At 46.9% G+C, this 19,946-nt stretch overlaps 1 protein-coding gene across 3 annotated transcripts in view; it reads left to right on the top strand.

The window, feature by feature from the left end:
- Window positions 1–19,946, top strand: part of BNIP2 (BCL2 interacting protein 2) — a 248,109-nt gene that overhangs the window by 96,522 nt on the left and 131,641 nt on the right. For all 3 annotated transcript variants that reach the window (XM_063926259.1, XM_063926258.1, XM_063926257.1), the window contains exons 2-3: window positions 11,144–11,260; window positions 12,264–12,331. In XM_063926259.1, coding sequence (XP_063782329.1) covers window positions 11,144–11,260; window positions 12,264–12,331 — 185 coding nt within the window. The remainder of the gene's footprint in view (window positions 1–11,143; window positions 11,261–12,263; window positions 12,332–19,946) is intronic.

Raw genomic sequence — 19,946 nt, 5'->3', positions numbered from 1 at the left:
GGTGTAGACAACTGGGAAGCAGACTTCCTCAGCAGACACGATCTGCATCCAGGAGAGTGGGGACTTAATCAGGAAGTCTTCGCAGAAATTGCAAGTCAGTGGGGTCTGCCTCAAATAGACATTATGGCTTCACGCCTCAACAAGAAACTTCCGAGATATTGCGCCAGGTCAAGGGACCCTCAGGCGATTGCAGTGGACGCGCTGGTGACACCGTGGTTGTTTCAGTCGGTCTATGTGTTCCCTCCTCTTCCTCTCATCTCAAAGATACTGAGAATCATAAGACGAAGAGGGGTTCAGGCGATTCTCATCGTTCCAGATTGGCCTCGAAGGGCCTGGTATCCGGATCTACAGGAAATGCTCAGAAGATCCGTGGCCTCTTCCTCTCAGGGAAGACCTGTTACAACAAGGTCCCTGTCTGTTCCAGGACTTACCGCGACTGCTTTTGACGGCATGGCGGTTGAACGCAGGATCCTAGCGGAGAAGGGCATTCCGGAGGAGGTCATTCCTACCCTGATAAAGGCTAGGAAGGAGGTGACATCGAAACATTATCACCGTATCTGGAGGAAGTATGTGTCTTGGTGCGAAGCCAAGACTGCCCCTCCGGAAGAGTTCCATCTGGGCCGTTTTCTCCACTTCCTGCAAACAGGAGTGAATTTGGGCCTAAAGTTAGGCTCCATTAAGGTTCAGATTTCGGCCTTATCCATTTTCTTTCAAAAGGAATTGGCTTCTCTTCCAGATGTCGAGACATTTCGTGAAAGGGGTGCTGCATATCCAGCCTCCTTTTGTGCCTCCAGTGGCTCCATGGGACCTTAACGTGGTGTTACGGTTCCTTAAGTCTCACTGGTTTGAACCGCTTCAAACAGGTGAATTGATGTATCTTACTTGGAAGGTGGTCATGTTATTGGCCTTGGCTTCGGCACGGCGAGTGTCTGAGTTGGCGGCTTTGTCTCACAAAAGTCCTTATCTGATTTTCCATGTGGATAGAGCTGAGTTGCGGACTCGTCCCCAATTTTTGCCTAAGGTGGTTTCTTCTTTTCATATGAACCAACCTATTGTGGTGCCTGTGGCTACATGGGACGTGATGGATTCCGAGTCCCTAGATGTGGTCAGGGCATTGAAAATTTATGTGGCCAGAACGGCTCGGGTTAGGAAAACAGAGGCTCTGTTTATCCTATATGCAGCCAACAAGGTTGGTGCTCCTGCGTCTAAACAGACTATTGCTCGCTGGATCTGTAACACTATTCAGCAGGCTCATTCTGCGGCTGGATTGCCGTTACCGAATTTGATAAAGGCCCATTCCACTAGGAAGGTGGGCTCTTCTTAGGCGGCTGCCCGAGGCGTCTCGGCATTACAACTTTGCCGAGCCGCGACTTGGTCGGGTTCAAACATTTTTTTGCAAAATTCTACAAGTTTGATACCATGGCCGATGAGGACCTAATGTTTGCTCATTCGGTGCTGCAGAGTCGTCCGCACTCTCCCGCCCGTTTTGGAGCTTTGGTATAATCCCCATGGTCCTTTCGGAGTCCCCAGCATCCTCTAGGACTTAAGAGAAAATAAGATTTTAAACCTACTGGTAAATCTTTTTCTCTTAGTCCGTAGAGGATGCTGAGCACCCGTCCCTGTGCGGACAGCATCCTGCAGGACTTGTATATAGTTGTTGCTTACATAAGGGTTATGTTTCAGTTGGATCAGTTTTGGACTGATACTGGGTTTGTTTCATACTGTTGACTGGTTCGTATATCCCATGTCATACGGTGTGAATGGCGTGACTGGTATGAATCTTGCCCTTGGATTGATTTACAAAATCCTTTCCTCGTACTGTCCGTCTCCTCTGGGCTCAGTTTCTCTAACTGAAGTCTGGAGGAGGGGCATAGAGGGAGGAGCCAGTGCACACCCATTCTAAAGTTCTTTATAGTGCCCATGTCTCCTGTGGAGCCCGTCTATTCCCCATGGTCCTTACGGAGTCCCCAGTATCCTCTACGGACTACGAGAAAAAGATTTACCGGTAGGTTTAAAATCTTATTTTTCTTTATCTTACGGCATCACGGCTTTCCCTATTGTAATTCTTATCTCAACGCTCAGGTTTTCCTCCCAGTAGTGTGCCCCCCCCCCCTTTATATGTACTGTGGTCCTGCAGCACCCATAGGTAACTTACCTAAGGCAATCTTCAGACTTCCTCTGACAGGTGGCAGCAGCAGCATCATTATGGCAACCTTGCTAGGGGTAGAGTGCGGAGAGCAGTCAGATGCTGCCAGGTAGCCAGGGCCCAAGCGGCTCAGTCAGGCGCCTGGAGTAAGTGCCTTGATGGGCCTCAGGGGACCTTGTTATGACTGCCTTACGGTGTATTGTCACACATGCCAACGTGGAGGAGGAGGCACTCTTAATACCCCTTTCAGACATAGGACCCGGGAATTTCCCTGCTTCAGACCCGGGATTTTCACCTCTGAAAATCCCGGGTTTTTGCTGGGACCCCTTTCACACTAAACCTGAGACCTGGGAAATTCCCGGGTCGACCCCTTTCAGACATAAGCATGGTCTGCCCTGGCAGCCAGGTCAGACCAGGCTACTCTATTGTCACATGTCTTACACACACACACACACACACACACACACACACACACACACACAGACATCACACTTGTACATTTACACACACGTCTCACACACACACATGTAAAACTCAAACACACACATACATGTAATATACACACACATGCCAAATATATATATAATGGTGACAGTGTCTGTGACGAAGCCTGCTGGGTGACACACGTGCTGGATCAGGACACCCACTGTGGGCACACAGGGGTCTCCCTACTGCACAGCCATTGCATCTGAGCATAAGGAGTACAGGAAGTGTGGTCATAACTAATGGACATTAGGAATCACCCCTCTCTGGTATAAATAGGACCTCCAGACTCACTGTTGTTATCCCCATGATGAAGTCCAACTATTGATGGACGAAACGCGTCGGGACGCTTTGCAGATATCCAATTTATGGACAGATAAGCTTTATATGTTTTTATTTCTTGTACGTGTGTCATTCAGCCATTCTTATATTATTGTATTAAATTTATGTTTTTAAATTTTACACTGATGTGGCTAAGAAATATTTACTAATGGGAATTTGCTAAATCCCTAATGATGCCGCTCTTATCCAGACAGTGTATATGCGATATGTTTTATGAATGGTACACACTATGTTTTGCTTTGTTTTTATTTCCATGTACTGAATCCAAATGAAGGATGACAGATCATTGCATATCTAAATCAGATAAGTGATCAAGTCAAACCTACCACCTCACCTATCCGTGTTCACCTTTTATATATTTTAAAAAACACATTTTGGCGCTTGTGTTCTCCTCTTCTTATATTCACCTTTATGTGTCTAACAAACACAAATTTCTGTTTCATAAGCTGCCACTCAAAGAAATATTGAGACGTGTTATATGCTAGAATTAGGTGTTTCTATGTAATTGACATAATTGACGTTTATTCAGTTGGGACTGTATATATTCTGACAGCGCAAACTATTATAATCAAGGTCATAGTACCCAAAATAAGACATTTGATCCTACAGACACTGCACAGCACATTGGGTGTAGTGTGTGATTTTAATATTATATGTTGCACTGTGTCTTTCACTTGTCTCTTACTGGTTTTAATATTTCAGTTACTGGCTTTTTAACAATGTGGAATTAAAAGTTACATTTCAAGTGTATAATTATTTGTACTAGTGTGCCACTATAAGACCAATCCCTTTCTTCAAAACAAACCTTTTCATATTGGCAACAATATATTTTGTGGCAGCACCCCCAGACTTGATTTAATATAAGGTTATATAATACACTATGGGGTTTTCTTTTCATCCTATGATCCTTGATATGACACTAGTGTAGTAGATTTCCCATTCCCCTTTCCCTTTAATAAAAGCCCCTAAGAATTTGCCTGTGGCTGGACTTGGGGGATCCGGTTAGGATCCCGGAAGTCGAAATACCAATGCTGGATTTCGACATTGATTATTATCACAGCGCCGGGATCACGACCTTGGGGATGCTATCAGTATTTTGACTGCTGGCATCCCAAACGCAGGGATCCCGAGCCTCTTTTCCACGAAGCCGCAACCCATGGTGCCCTGGCAAAAACGTGTTATGGCAGCAGTGGAAAAGGGGTTTTCATTTACTTACGAGCCCATCATAGCTGACTACATTCATTTGAATTAGATTTTTTTTTATCTTGTGTAGTTCTAGAATTGTCATCTTGCAACTTTTTCAGGATTAAGATATTTCAATAATAAAAACTATTTGGGTGGGCTTCATTGTTGTTTTGGTGCCCACCACTAGAGGTCAGCCTCTGGTAGCAATTCAGTTGTGCTGCCGTGCAGGTGCGAATACAGCAGGTGCCGGCATTTATGGTTGCAACTTCCCGAGGTGGCAAGCAGAAATGTGCATAAAGTGACACGTTTGAGTGCCCGAATGGGACTCATCATGTTGCATGGCTAAACCCGGTGCTTTTGGGTATGCCACAAATAATGGTCGCTCGATCAGAACAACAATTGAATTGCTCGGACGGGTGCCCATCACTTCAGGCTGCCTGTATGCGGACTATCAAGATCCTGACTGCCGGTATCCCCATGGTTATACATAGGAATAGGGACTGCTTTGTTGTGATGTCACCTAGTACAGCCCAGGTTTGGTAGTCTGTAACTCGGCCATTCCCAACATTGGTCCTCAACGCACACTAACAGTTCTGGTTTTAGTGCTATCTAGTGTTCACACTAGGCTGTTTTAGCAGCGCCCCCCACCCCCACACCCGATTTTTAAAAGACAAATGGTGCCCTGCCCCTTTGGCGGTGCCCTGCTAGAACAGCTGGCTGTTGCTGCCACGTGAATAGATGCCATGCGCATGGCATCTACTCACATTAAATGGAGAGCTTGGGAAAAGCCCAGCACTTCCGTAGGTGCTTGGCACGCCACCATCAGTGATGCTGTGGCTGGGGCACACCCCCATTAGTGACGTGTAGAGAGCCATGATGCCCCCAAAGGTGACACCGGCGGGAACACTAATATCCATTCTTGACCACAGGTGACATAATTAGTACATATGTTATTTGATTTAACCATCTGTGCTAAAGCCTGGATATCACTAAAACTTGCACTGTCAGCTTGGCTTTAGAACCGAGGTTGGGAATGCCTGCTGTAACTTTAATGGCTATAGAGAAGGTCTCACTTACAAATAGTTCATAGTGGTTGATATGTGGGCTGTTTTTCTATACTTTACTTTTTTTTTTTTTTTTTTTTACATTTTATTTTAGCAGAGCTTCAGTCACGTTTTTGGCTCAAAAATATGACACAGTTTCAAATATGTTTATCGCTTAAAGCTGTGTTTTTTTTGTTTGTTTTTTGGTTGGTTATGTCTTTTCTCTGACGTCCTAGTGGATGCTGGGGACTTCGTAAGGACCATGGGGGGAATAGCGGCTCCGCAGGAGACTGGGCACAACTAAGAAAGATTTAGGACTACCTGGTGTGCACTGGCTCCTCCCTCTATGCCCCTCCTCCAGACCTCAGTTAGAATTTTGTGCCCGGCCGAGCTGGTTGCACACTAGGGGCTCTCCTCAGCTCTTAGAAAAAAAAGTATAATTTAGGTTTTTTATTTTCAGTGAGATCTGCTGGCAACAGACTCACTGCTACGAGGGACTGAAGGGAGAAGAAGCAAACCTACCTGCTTGCAGCTAGCTTGGGCTTCTTAGGCTACTGGACACCATTAGCTCCAGAGGGATCGAACACAGGCCCAGCCTCGGTCGTCCGGTCCCGGAGCCGCGCCGCCGTCCCCCTTGCAGAGCCAGAAGCAAGAAGAACGTCCAGGAAATCGTCGGCTGAAGACTCCGGTCTTCATTAAGGTAGCGCACAGCACTGCAGCTGTGCGCCATTGCTCCCCATGCACACCACACACTCCGGTCACTGATGGGTGCAGGGCGCTGGGGGGGGCGCCCTGGGCTGCAATAAGAGTACCTTAGCTTGGCAAAAAAAACCACATAATATAGTCAGTAAGACTATATATGTGTAAAATCCCCTGCCAAAAATATCCTGAAAAAAGCGGGAGAAGTCCGCCGAAAAGGGGGCGGGGCTATCTCCCTCAGCACACTGGCGCCATTTCCTCTCACAGCTCCGCTGGAAGGACGCTCCCAAGGCTCTCCCCTGCAGTTTCCAGGCTCAATAGGGTAAAAAAGAGAGGGGGGGGGGGGCACTAAATTTAGGCGCAAACTGTGTATCATAGCAGCTATAGGGGAAAAATCACTGTGTGTAGTGTGTATCCCTGCATTATATAGCGCTCTGGTGTGTGCTGGCATACTCTCTCTCTGTCTCCCCAAAGGACTTTGTGGGGTCCTGTCCTCAGTCAGAGCATTCCCTGTGTGTGTGCGGTGTGTCGGTACGGCTTTGTCGACATGTTTGATGAGGAGGCTTATGTGGAGGCGGAGCAGGTGCCGATAAATGTGATGTCACCCCCTGCGGGGTCGACACCTGAATGGATGGACGTGGAAGGAATTACGCGACAGTGTCAACTCCTTACATAAAAGGTTTGACGACATAGCAGATGTGGGACAGCCGGCTGCTCAGCCCGTGCCTTCCCAGGCGTCGCAAAAGCCATCAGGGGCTCTAAAACGCCCACTACCTCAGATGGCAGACACAGATGTCGACACGGATACTGACTCCAGTGTCGACGACGATGAGACTTGTGTACATTCCAATAGAGCCACTCGTTATATGATTACGGCAATGAAAAATGTGTTACACATTTCTGATATTACCCCAGGTACCACAAAAAAGGGTATTATGTTTGGGGAGAAAAAGCTACCAGTGGTTTTTCCCCCATCTGATGAATTAAATGAAGTGTGTGAAGAAGCGTGGGCTTCCCCCGATAAAAAACTGGTAATTTCTAAAAAGTTACTAATGGCGTACCCTTTCCCGCCAGAGGACAGGTCACGTTGGGAGACATCCCCGAGGGTGGATAAAGCGCTCACGCGTCTGTCAAAAAAGGTGGCACTACCGTCTCCGGACACGGCCGCCCTAAAGGAGCCTGCGGATAGAAAGCAGGAGGCTATCCTGAAGTCTGTATATACACGCTCAGGAATTATACTGAGACCGGCTATTGCTTCAGCATGGATGTGCAGTGCTGCAGCTGCGTGGTCAGATTCCCTGTCGGAAAACATTGATACCCTAGACAGGGACACTATATTGCTAACCGTAGAGCATATTAAAGACGCTGTCTTATACATGAGAGATGCACAGAGGGATATTTGCCGGCTGGCATCTAGAATAAATGCAATGTCCATTTCTGCCAGGGGAGGATTGTGGACTCGGCAGTGGACAGGAGATACAGATTCTAAAAGGCACATGGAAGTTTTGCCTTACAAGGGTGAGGAGTTGTTTGGGGATGGTCTCTCGGACCTCGTTTCCACAGCGACAGCTGGGAAGTCAGCATTTTTACCCCATGTTCCCTCACAGCCAAAGAAAGCACCGTATTATCAGGTACAGTCCTTTCGGCCCCAGAAAGGCAAGCGGGTTTGAGGCGCGTCATTTCGTGCCCAGAGGCAGAGGTAGAGGGAAAAAGCTGCAACATACAGCCAGTTCCCAGGAACAAAAGTCCTCCCCCGCTTCCTCTAAGTCCACCGCATGTCGCTGGGGCTCCACAGGCGGAGCCAGGTACGGTGGGGGCCCGTCTCAAGAACTTCAGCGACCAGTGGGCTCGCTCACGGGTGGATCCCTGGATTCTACAAGTAGTATCTCAGGGGTACAGGCTGGAATTCGAGATGTCTCCCCCTCGCCGTTTCCTCAAATCTGCCTTGCCGACAGCTCCCCCGGACAGGGAGGCGGTGCTGGAGGCGATTCACAAGCTGTATTCTCAGCAGGTGATGATCAAGGTACCCCTCCTTCAACAAGGACGGGGTTACTATTCCACAATGTTTGTGGTACCGAAACCGGACGGTTCGGTGAGACCCATTTTAAATTTAAAATCCTTGAACACTTATATAAGAAGGTTCAAGTTCAAGATGGAATCGCTCAGGGCGGTGATTGCAAGCCTGGACGAGGGGGATTACATGGTATCACTGGACATCAAGGATGCTTACCTGCATGTCCCCATTTACCCTCCTCACCAGGAGTACCTCAGATTTGTGGTACAGGACTGTCATTACCAATTCCAGACGTTGCCGTTTGGTCTGTCCACGGCACGAGGGTATTTACCAAGGTAATGGCCGAAATGATGATACTCCTTCGGAAAAAGGGAGTTTTAATTATCCCGTACTTGGACGATCTCCTTATAAAGGCGAGGTCCAGGGAACAGTTGTTGATCGGAGTAGCACTAGCTCGGGAAGTGCTACAACAGCACGGCTGGATCCTGAATATTCCAAAGTCGCAGCTGGTTCCTTCAACGCGTCTACTGTTCCTGGGGATGGTTCTGGACACAGAACAGAAAAAAGTGTTTCTCCCGGAGGAGAAGGCCAAGGAGTTGTCATCTCTAGTCAGAGACCTCCTAAAACCAAAACAGGTGTCGGTGCACCACTGCACACGAGTCCTGGGAAAGATGGTGGCTTCTTACGAAGCAATTCCATTTGGAAGGTTCCATGCAAGGATCTTTCAGTGGGATCTGTTAGACAAGTGGTCCGGATCGCATCTTCAGATGCATCGGCTGATAACCCTGTCTCCAAGGGCCAGGGTGTCGTTGCTGTGGTGGCTGCAGAGGGCTCATCTTCTAGAGGGCCGCAGATTCGACATACAGGACTGGATCCTGGTGACCACGGATGCCAGCCTTCGAGGTTGGGGAGCAGTCACACAGGGAAGAAACTTCCAGGGACAATGGTCGAGTCAGTAGACTTCCCTACACATAAATATTCTGGAACTAAGGGCCATTTACAATGCCCTAAGTCAGGCAAGACCCCTGCTTCAACACCAGCCGGTGCTGATCCAGTCAGACAACATCACGGCGGTCGCCCATGTAAACCGACAGGGCGGCACAAGAAGCAGGATGGCAATGGCAGAAGCCACAAGGATTCTCCGATGGGCGGAAAATCATGTGTTAGCACTGTCAGCAGTGTTCATTCCCGGAGTGGACAACTGGGAAGCAGACTTTCTCAGCAGACACGACCTCCACCCGGGAGAGTGGGGACTTCATCCAGAAGTCTTCCAAATGATTGTACACCGGTGGGAAAGGCCACAGGTGGACATGATGGCGTCCCGCCTCAACAAAAAGCTAAAAAGATATTGCGCCAGGTCAAGGGACCCTCAGGCGATAGCTGTGGACGCTTTAGTGACACCGTGGGTGTACCAGTCGGTTTATGTGTTCCTTCCTCTTCCTCTCATACCCAAGGTATTGAGGATAATAAGAAGGAGAGGAGTAAGAACTATAATCATTGTTCCGGATTGGCCAAGAAGAGCTTGGTACCCAGAACTTCAAGAAATGATATCAGAGGAACCATGGCCTCTGCCGCTCAGACAGGACCTGCTGCAGCAGGGACCCTGTCTGTTCCAAGACTTACCGCAACTGCGTTTAACGGCATGGCGGTTGAACGCCGGATCCTGAAGGAACAGGGCATTCCGGAGGAAGTCATCCCTACTCTGATTAAAGCTAGGAAGGAGGTGACCGCAAACCATTATCACCGCATATGGCGAAAATATGTTGCTTGGTGTGAGGCCAGAAGGGCCCCAACGGAGGAATTTCAGCTGGGTCGATTTCTGCACTTCCTACAGTCAGGGGTGCTTATGGACCTCAAATTAGGTTCCATTAAGGTCCAGATTTCGGCTCTAACGATTTTCTTCCAAAAAGAACTGGCTTCACTGCCTGAAGTTCAGACGTTTGTTAAAGGAGTGCTGCATATTCAGCTCCCTTTTGTGCCTCCAGTGGCACCTTGGGATCTCAACGTGGTGTTGGATTTCCTTAAGTCACATTGGTTTGAGCCACTTAAAACCGTGGAACTAAAATATCTCACGTGGAAAGTGGTCATGCTGTTGGCCTTGGCTTCGGCCAGGCGTGTGTCAGAATTGGCGGCTTTGTCATGTAAAAGCCCTTATCTGATTTTCCATATGGATAGGGCGGAATTGAGGACTCGTCCCCAATTTCTTCCTAAGGTGGTATCAGCTTTTCATTTGAACCAACCTATTGTGGTGCCTGTGGCTACTAAGGACTTGGAGGATTCCAAGTTGCTGGACGTAGTCAGGGCCCTGAAAATCTATGTTTCCAGGACGGCTGGAGTCAGGAAAACTGACTCGCTATTTATCCTGTATGCGCCCAACAAGCTGGGTGCTCCTGCTTCAAACAGTCTATTGCTCGCTGGATCTGTAGTACGATTCAACTTGCACATTCTGCGGCTGGACTGCCGCATCCTAAATCTGTAAAAGCCCATTCCACGAGGAAAGTGGGCTCTTCTTGGGCGGCTGCCCGAGGGGTCTCTGCTTTACAACTTTGCCGAGCTGCTACTTGGTCGGGTTCAAACACATTTGCTAAATACTACAAGTTTGATACCCTGGCTGAGGAGGACCTTGAGTTTGCTCATTCGGTGCTGCAGAGTCATCCGCACTCTCCCGCCCGTTTGGGAGCTTTGGTATAATCCCCATGGTCCTTACGGAGTCCCCAGCATCCACTAGGACGTCAGAGAAAATAAGAATTTACTCACCGGTAATTCTATTTCTCGTAGTCCGTAGTGGATGCTGGGCGCCCATCCCAAGTGCGGATTGTCTGCAATACTTGTATATAGTTATTGCCTAACTAAAGGGTTATTGTTTGGAGCCATCTGTTGAGAGGCTCCGTTGTTATTCATACTGTTCACTGGGTATAGTATCACGAGTTGTACGGTGTGATTGGTGTGGCTGGTTTGAGTCTTACCCGGGATTCCAAATCCTTTCTTTATTGTGTCAGCTCTTCCGGGCACAGTTTCCTAACTGAGGTCTGGAGGAGGGGCATAGAGGGAGGAGCCAGTGCACACCAGGTAGTCCTAAATCTTTCTTAGTTGTGCCCAGTCTCCTGCGGAGCCGCTATTCCCCATGGTCCTTACGGAGTCCCCAGCATCCACTACGGACTACGAGAAATAGAATTACCGGTGAGTAAATCCTTATTTTTTATTTTTTTATTTTTTTATTCTGCTCTTTAGCCAAGACACTTTTGTTGGATCCTTTGAGAAGCCAGAGTCTATGGCTACAACAGAAGCAAGGCTGAGGATGGAAGGAGTGGAGCTTAAGGAGGAGTGGCAGGACGAAGACTTTCCAAGGTTAATGTTTATAATAATAATTATGATGATACATTTTCTTTATGCAGGTTTATTTAATTATAATTCTGTGTGTTCTTTACAAGTCTAATGTGGGCATTAATAAAAATATATATTTTAATAAATGTAAAAATATACATTTACCAGAAAAAGAAAAAAAAATGTTCGATATGTGTCTCTAGCCACCTTAATTTCTTATATTTTTATTACTGTAATATGTATTGTGTAGTTGTATTATCATTTAATATAGATAATTTTTGTAAGACCTATGAATATACCAGTCAGATATAAATTAATTTAAAACAAGAGTTGCTGTCTGAACTGTAGCAACAATTTGCACAAATACACAGTATAATGTCCTGCTTTGAGATAGTAAGTTTCTAAGTGTAGAGTCAGTAGGGTAGTTTATCCATACACTTCGATACTGTACATATCAGACGTACTGTAAATCTGTAAAGAAAAGGACTCTGGGGAACTTGAATCCAAAATAGCGTCAGGAAAGCCAGATTTAAAAACCACATGTAAGAATTTGCCAACATCACCTTGTACACGTACACAAATATAGTGGCCAAAGTTTCTGTTTTTTTTCTACTTGTATGGGTTTTTTCCTGATTTGTCTTACAAGGATATATTCACTGTATTGTCTATCAATCTGATTTTCCCCATCTTACTCTAAAATTTCTTTAATTGTTTTTTTTTTTTTTTTATTCTCACCATTTCCTGCAAGAACTATGGTTTTGTGTTGACAAAAGCTAGTTTGCCTGTGGCTTCACATTCCTAACAACTAGACAGTCAGGATTTCATTTAATTACAGGGGCCTCCTTTCCCTTATGTCAATGTCACAAATGAAACAAATTTCTGTTGGCAAACTGAGTGTTGTTTTTCCAGAAAACATTTAGTTTACCCTTAAACGTATCAAACACCACCAAATGAAAATGGGCAAAGATTCTATTAACCATGTTGTATACCTATATTTACATGAACTGGGCTCTTTTTTGTTAAACAGACCACTACCCGAAGATGACCACATTGAGGGGGATTTCTTATCTGGAACTGACGGAGAGGGCAGGCCAGGTAAGAGAGTACTGTACCTTAATAAATTAAATATGTATCACTTAACGCTGACTTATGTTCGTTATTGTCATTAAAGGGAATCCAAAATTAAGAAAAGCTAGACGATATAAATGAAAATAAGATGCATAACTCTGTACTTGTACAAAACAGTGGTTGTATTTATTGATGTTTGAAGTATGTTGAAGAGTTTAACATAAAAGGATTGGTAGAAGCATACAAATTTCATAAATGTGTTTTTGTTCCCGCCTAAACCCATTCAAAGTAACACTAAACATAAATAGTGCTTATATAAAATAATTGTTATTTCTGCTTCAATGTAGATTTAAGATTTAGTGCTGAGATTGTTTAAATGGCCAATAAACATAAAACTGATCCCGTAGTATTTTATTATTGCAGGTACACCTTTCTAGTAGAGAGTAGAACCTGCTTTTGCCCCCAGAACAGTGCATTATTTTTATAGATTCATCAAGGTGCTGGAAACATTCATTAGAGCACTGTTTCTTAAACTCGGGCCTCATTGAACCATAAAAGTGAATGTTTTCCACATCATCTTGCTGGAGCACAGGTATGGTAATTGACTACCTGTGGCTCTCCAGCTGTTGTGAAACTACAAGTCCCAGCATGCGCTGCCACAGTTTTAGCATTCCCTAGTAACAAAACTTAGGCAGGGCATGCTGGGATTTGTAGTTTCACAAGAGCTGAAGAGCCACAGGTTGGCCAGGCCTGGACTAACACAATAGTTATACAAGTAGTGCTAATTATTCCTGATGATACCTTGAAAACACGCACTGTTGGGGTTCCATGAGGATTAAGTTTGAGAAACACTGCATCAGAGATTCTGGTCTATGTTGACATAATATCATCTTGCCGTTGCTGCAGATTTGTCGGCTTCACATTATGCTGCATATCTCCCATTACACTGCATCTGAAAGATGCCCTGAGATCTGGTGACTGTGGAGGGTACACAGGTCATTGTCATGTCCATAGAATCAGCTTGAATGGCCTGTGCTTTGTGACATGTTAGGTTATCCAGCTGAAGGTAGCCATTCAAAGATAGGTTGACTGTGACCATAAAGGGATGCAAATGCTCAACAACAGGTAGGCTCTGGCATTACAATATGCTCAGTTGGTATTAGAAGGCCTAATATGTGTACAAATAGACATTTCCATTACAGCATCACCAGACCCAAAAAATTAATGCCAAGGTCACAGGTAGGCTGGTCAAGATATAGGGAACATATGTTTATCACAAGTTATGGTACCTATACCGTACTGGCAATAGCAGTCAGCAGTTGCCGTGTCTCACTCCCAGTATAAATAGTGCGGCGGTAGCAGAGCAGCGCTGCCAATACCTATCAATAGCAGCTCTGTCACTCTTCCAGTGCTGGTTGGGAAGCGCTGTTAGTAATATCAGCCGCGACTGTATTATGTGTGATCGCTTAACATAAGTGAGGTAATGCTGCCGGCAGAGTCTATTGCAGCTGCAGCACATTCACAGCATGAATATACAAAAAGGCTCAGAGAGTAGTCCAGTGGTACTCTGAAGCGTGAAACTATAGAAGCCCTTTTGATACAGAAAAGTAGTGAGGTGCAGTAACGCCTGTGTAAGACTGGCTGTTTCTTAAGATTTGTATTTCATCATCTGGTAGTCTGTCAGTTTTGCCAAAACACTTACTTTCCCAAATGTGTGCTGCCAACTATAATGTTTTTTGTTTAGGAGAAGTAATGGCCTGGGGTGACATGTCATTGTTTGTCCTGTGGCCCTTATTTCCAGTGGAAGTCTTAATGATGCATCATATGCTGACATTTAAAAGAATTGTGTGCTTTCCATCTTTGTGGCAACAGTTTGGAGAAGTCCCATTATGGTTTCAGCATGACATGGCCCCTGTGCATAAAAGGGACTGACCCAGAGTTGGATGCAAAGTGTTCCCAGTGTGGATGTTTATGTTATTGAGACCCAGATTTATCAAGCCTGATAAATTTCACAGTGATAAAGTACCAGTCAATCAGCTCCTAACTGTCATGTCGCAGGCTGGGTTAGGAGCTAATTGGTTGGTACTTAATCACTGTGCAATTTATCACTCTCCAAGGCGTGATAAATCTGGGCCTGAGTGATTATTGTAGTACTGTGCATGCGTCTGAGTTGTATGTTCTTTTGACTGCGATGGTCTTGAGATGGGAGTCGCAGTGAGAATTTATAGGCAGTAACTCGGCTGTAATGGCTCTGGCAGCTTACCTGCGGTCCGAAGGTGCAACTGATATGCGACCGATGTTGAGTTTTTAAAAGCAAGAGGTGGATCAGAGATGCCGTCAGTGGGTGAATGCAACTGCAGCCACATCTGCACCAGGCTCTAAGTGATTTTCCTACAAAAAGCTGTTTTTTTTGGGTGTGGAAGTTCATGACTGTCTTGCACAGAGCAGTGATCTAAACCCTATTGAACACCATTAGGATGACGTGGAATGCCAATTGTGAGTCAGGTCTTATTGCCCAGTGTCCGTGCCTGTTCCTTACTAATGCTGGAATTTATCTAGTCCAGGCATGTCCAAACTGCGGCCCTTCAGCTGTTGTGAAACTACACATCCCAGCTTGCCCTGACACAGCTTTAGCATTCTCTGACAGCAAAACTGTGTCATGGCATGCTTTGATATATAGTTTCACAACAGCTGGAGGGCCGCAGTTTGGACAAACCTGATCTAGTCAGTAGTGAACATACCTGCCAGTAACACCTGTGACCAACCTTGCTTATTATACCCTGGAATTGTTTACCTAGTTCACAAACTTTTACCCAAATTCATAAACTTTTATCCATAGTAAACTGAACTTTATATATTATACAGCTGATCTGATCTATTTCCACAGAACATTTATTTAAAATCACTTATATTTCTCTGACGTCCTAGTGGATGCTGGGAACTCCGTAAGGACCATGGGGAATAGCGGCTCCGCAGGAGACTGGGCACAAAAGTAAAGCTTTAGGACTAGCTGGTGTGCACTGGCTCCTCCCCCTATGACCCTCCTCCAAGCCTCAGTTAGATTTTTGTGCCCGAACGAGAAGGGTGCACACTAGGGGCTCTCCTGAGCTGCGTAGTGAAAAGTTTAGTTTTAGGTTTTTTATTTTCAGTGAGACCTGCTGGCAACAGGCTCACTGCATCGAGGGACTAAGGGGAGAAGAAGCGAACTCACCTGCGTGCAGAGTGGATTGGGCTTCTTAGGCTACTGGACACCATTAGCTCCAGAGGGATCGAACACAGGCCCAGCCATGGAGTCCGGTCCCAGAGCCGCGCCGCCGGCCCCCTTACAGAGCCAGAAGCAAGAAGAGGTCCGGAAAATCGGCGGCAGAAGACATCCTGTCTTCACCAAGGTAGCGCACAGCACTGCAGCTGTGCGCCATTGCTCCTCAGCACACTTCACACTTCGGTCACTGAGGGTGCAGGGCGCTAGGAAGGGGCGCCCTGAGCAGCAATAAAAACACCTTGGCTGGCGAAAATACATCACATATAGCCCCCAGGGCTATATGGATGAATTTTAACCCCTGCCAGATTACACTGAAAAACGGGAGAAAAGGCCGCCGAGAAGGGGGCGGAGCCTATCTCCTCAGCACACTGGCGCCATTTTCCCTCACAGCTCCGTTGGAGGGAAGCTCCCTGGCTCTCCCCTGCAGTCACTACACTACAGAAAGGGTTAAAAAAGAGAGGGGGGCACTAATTAGGCGCAGTATAAACAATACAGCAGCTATAAGGGGAAAAACACTTATATAAGGTTATCCCTGTATATATATAGCGCTCTGGTGTGTGCTGGCAAACTCTCCCTCTGTCTCCCCAAAGGGCTAGTGGGGTCCTGTCCTCTATCAGAGCATTCCCTGTGTGTGTGCTGTGTGTCGGTACGTTTGTGTCGACATGTATGAGGAGGAAAATGATGTGGAGGCGGAGCAAATTGCCTGTAATAGGGATGTCACCCCCTAGGGGGTCGACACCTGAGTGGATGAACTGTTGGAAGGAATGACAGTGTCAGCTCTGTACAAAAGACAGTGATGACATGAGACAGCCGGCTACTCAGCTTGTGCCTGTCCAGACGTCTCATAGGCCGTCAGGGGCTCTAAAGCGCCCGTTACCTCAGATGGCAAATACAGACGCCGACACGGATACTGACTCCAGTGTCGACGGTGAAGAGACAAATATGACTTCCAGTAGGGCCACACGTTACATGATTGAGGCAATGAAAAATGTTTTACACATTTCTGATAATACGAGTACCACCAATAGGGGTATTATGTTCGGTGAGGAAAAACTACCTGTAGTTTTCCTGAATCTGAGAAATTAAATGAGGTGTGTGATGAAGCGTGGGTTTCCCCCGATAAAAAAAAAATGATAATTTCTAAACAGTTATTGGCATTATATCCTTTCCCGCCAGAGGTTAGGGTGCGTTGGGAAACACCCCCTAGGGTGGATAAAGCACTCACACGCTTGTCAAAACAGGGGCTCTACCCTCTCCTGAGATGGCAGCCCTTAAGGATCCTGCTGATAGAAAGCAGGAGGGTATCCTAAAATGTATTTACACAACATACTGGTGTTATACTGCGTCCAGCAATCGCCTCAGCCTGGATGTGCAGTGCTGGGTTGGCGTGGTCGGATTCCCTGACTGAAAATATTGATACCCTAGATAGGGACAGTATATTATTGCCTATAGAGCATTTAAAAGATGCATTTCTATATATGTGTGATGCACAGCGGGATATTTGCCGACTGGCATCAAGAGTAAGTGCGCTGTCCATTTCTGCCGGAAGAGGGTTATGGACACGACAGTGGTCAGGTGATGCGGATTCCAAATGGCATATGGAAGTATTGCCTTATAAAGGGGAGGAGTTATTTGGGGTCGGTCTTTCAGACCTGGTGGCCACGGCAACAGCTGGGAAATCCACGTTTTTACCCCAGGTCGCCTCTCAACATAAGAAGACGCCGTATTATCAGGCGCAGTCCTTTCGTTCCCATAAGGGCAAGTGGGCAAAAGGTTCCTCATTTCTGCCCCGTGACAGAGGGAGAGGAAAAAGGCTGCAGAAATCAGCCAGTTCCCAGGAACAGAAGCCCTCTCCCGCCTCTGCCAAGCCCTCAGCATGACGCTGGGGCTTTACAAGCAGACAGGGAGGCAGTTTTGGAAGCCATTCACAAGCTGTATTCCCAGCAGGTGATAATCAAGGTACCCCTCCTGCAACAGGGAAAGGGGTATTATTCCACACTGTTGTGGTACCGAAGCCGGACGGCTCGGTGAGACCAATTTTAAATCTAAAATCTTTGAACACTTACATACAGAGGTTCAAATTCAAGAGAAGGGGACTACATGATGTCTCGGGACATCAAGGATGCTTACCTTCATGTCCCAATTTACCCTTCTCACCAAGGGTACCTCAGGTTTGTGGTACAGAACTGTCACTATCAGTTTCAGACGCTGCCGTTGGATGGTCCACGGCACCCCGGGTCTTTACCAAGGTAATGGCCGAAATGATGATACTCCTTCGAAGGAAGGGAGTTTTAGTTATCCCTTACTTGGACGATCTCCTGATAAGGGTAAGATCCAGGGAACAGTTGGAGGTCGGTGTAGCACTATCTCAGGTAGTGTTGCGACAGCACGGTTGGATTCTCAATATTCCAAAATCGCAGCTGGTTCCGACTACTCGTCTTCTGTTCCTAGGGATGATTCTGGACACAGTCCAGAAAAAGGTGTTTCTCCCGGAGGAGAAAGCCAGGGAGTTATCCGAGCTAGTCAGGAACCTCCTAAAACCGAGCCAAGTCTCAGTGCATCAATGCACAAGGGTTCTGGGAAAAATGGTGGCTTCCTACGAAGCAAGCCCATTCGGCAGATTCCACGCAAGAACTTTCCAGTGGGACCTGCTGGACAAATGGTCGGGGTTGCATCTTCAGATGCATCAGCGGATAACCCGGTCACCAAGGACAAGGGTGTCCCTCCTGTGGTGGTTGCAGAGTGCTCATCTTCTAGAGGGCCGCAGATTCGGCATTCAGGACTGGGTCCTGGTGACCACGGATGCCAGCCTGCGAGGCTGGGGAGCAGTCACACAGGGAAGAATTTTCCAGGGCTTATGGTCAAGCCTGGAGACATCACTTCACATAAATATCCTGGTGCTAAGAGCCATTTACAATGCTCTAAGCTTAGCAAGACCTCTGCTTCAAGGTCAGCCGGGTTGATCCAGTCGGACAACATCACGGCAGTCACCCACGTAAACAGACAGGGTGGCACAAGAAGCAGTCACTGGCAGAAGCTGCAAGGATTCTTCGCTGGGCGGAAAATCATGTGATAGCACTGTCAGCAGTATTCATTCCGGGAGTGGACAACTGGGAAGCAGACTTCCTCAGCAGACACGACCTCCACCCGGGAGAAGGGGGACTTCACCCAGAAGTCTTCCACATGATTATAAACCGTTGGAAAAACCAAAGGTGGACATGATGGCGTCCCGCCTCAACAAAAAACTCGACAGGTATTGCGCCAGGTCAAGGGACCCTCAGGCAATAGCTGTAGACGCTCTAGTAACACCGTGGGTGTACCAGTCAGTGTATGTGTTCCCTCCTCTGCCTCTCATACCCAAGGTACTGAGAATTATAAGATGGAGAGGAGTAAGCACTATATTCGTGGCTCCGGATTGGCCAAGAAGGACTTGGTACCCGGAACTTCAGGAGAGGCTCACGGAGGATCCGTGGCCTCTACCTCTAAGAAGGGACCTGCTCCAGCAGGGACCCTGTCTGTTCCAAGACTTACCGCGGCTGCGTTTGACGGCATGGCGGTTGAACGCCGGATCCTGAAGGAAAAAGGCATTCCGGATGAAGTCATCCCTATCCTGATCAAAGCCAGGAAGGATGTAACCGCAAAACATTATCACCGCATTTGGCGAAAATATGTTGCGTGGTGCGAGGCCAGTAAGGCCCGACGGAGGAATTTCAACTGGGTCGATTCCTACATTTCCTGCAAACAGGAGTGTCTATGGGCCTGAAATTGGGGTCCATTAAGGTTAAAATTTCGGCCCTGTCAATTTTCTTCCAGAAAGAACTAGCTTCAGTCCCTGAAGTGCAGACGTTTGTAAAAGGGGTACTGCATATACAGCCTCCTTTTGTGCCTCCAGTGGCACCTTGGGATCTCAATGTAGTTTTTGGGTTCCAAAAGTCACATTGGTTTGAACCACTTAAAGATGTTGGCCCTGGCCTGGGCCAGGCGCGTGTCAGAATTGGCGCCTTTATTCTGTAAAAGCCCTTATCTGAATTTCCATACGGACAGGGCGGAATTGAGGACTCGTCCTCGGTTTCTCCCTAAGGTGGTTTTCAGCGTTTCACCTGAGCCAACCTATTGTGGTGCCTGCGGCTACTAGGGACTTGGAGGACTCCAAGTTGCTAGACGTTGTCAGGGCCCTGGAAATATATGTTTCCAGGACGGCTGGAGTCAGAAAATCTGACTCGCTGTTTATCCTGTATGCACCCAACAAGCTGGGTGCTCCTGCTTCTAAGCAGACTATTGCTCGTTGGATTTGTAGTACAATTCAGCTTGCACATTCTGTGGCAGGCCTGCCACAGCCAAAATCTGTAAAAGCCCATTCCACACGGAAAGTGGGCTCAT

Source organism: Pseudophryne corroboree, chromosome 6 (assembly GCF_028390025.1).
Source record: "Pseudophryne corroboree isolate aPseCor3 chromosome 6, aPseCor3.hap2, whole genome shotgun sequence".
NCBI classification, from domain to species: domain Eukaryota; kingdom Metazoa; phylum Chordata; class Amphibia; order Anura; family Myobatrachidae; genus Pseudophryne; species Pseudophryne corroboree.
This window is presented reverse-complemented; position numbering and strand designations above follow the sequence as displayed.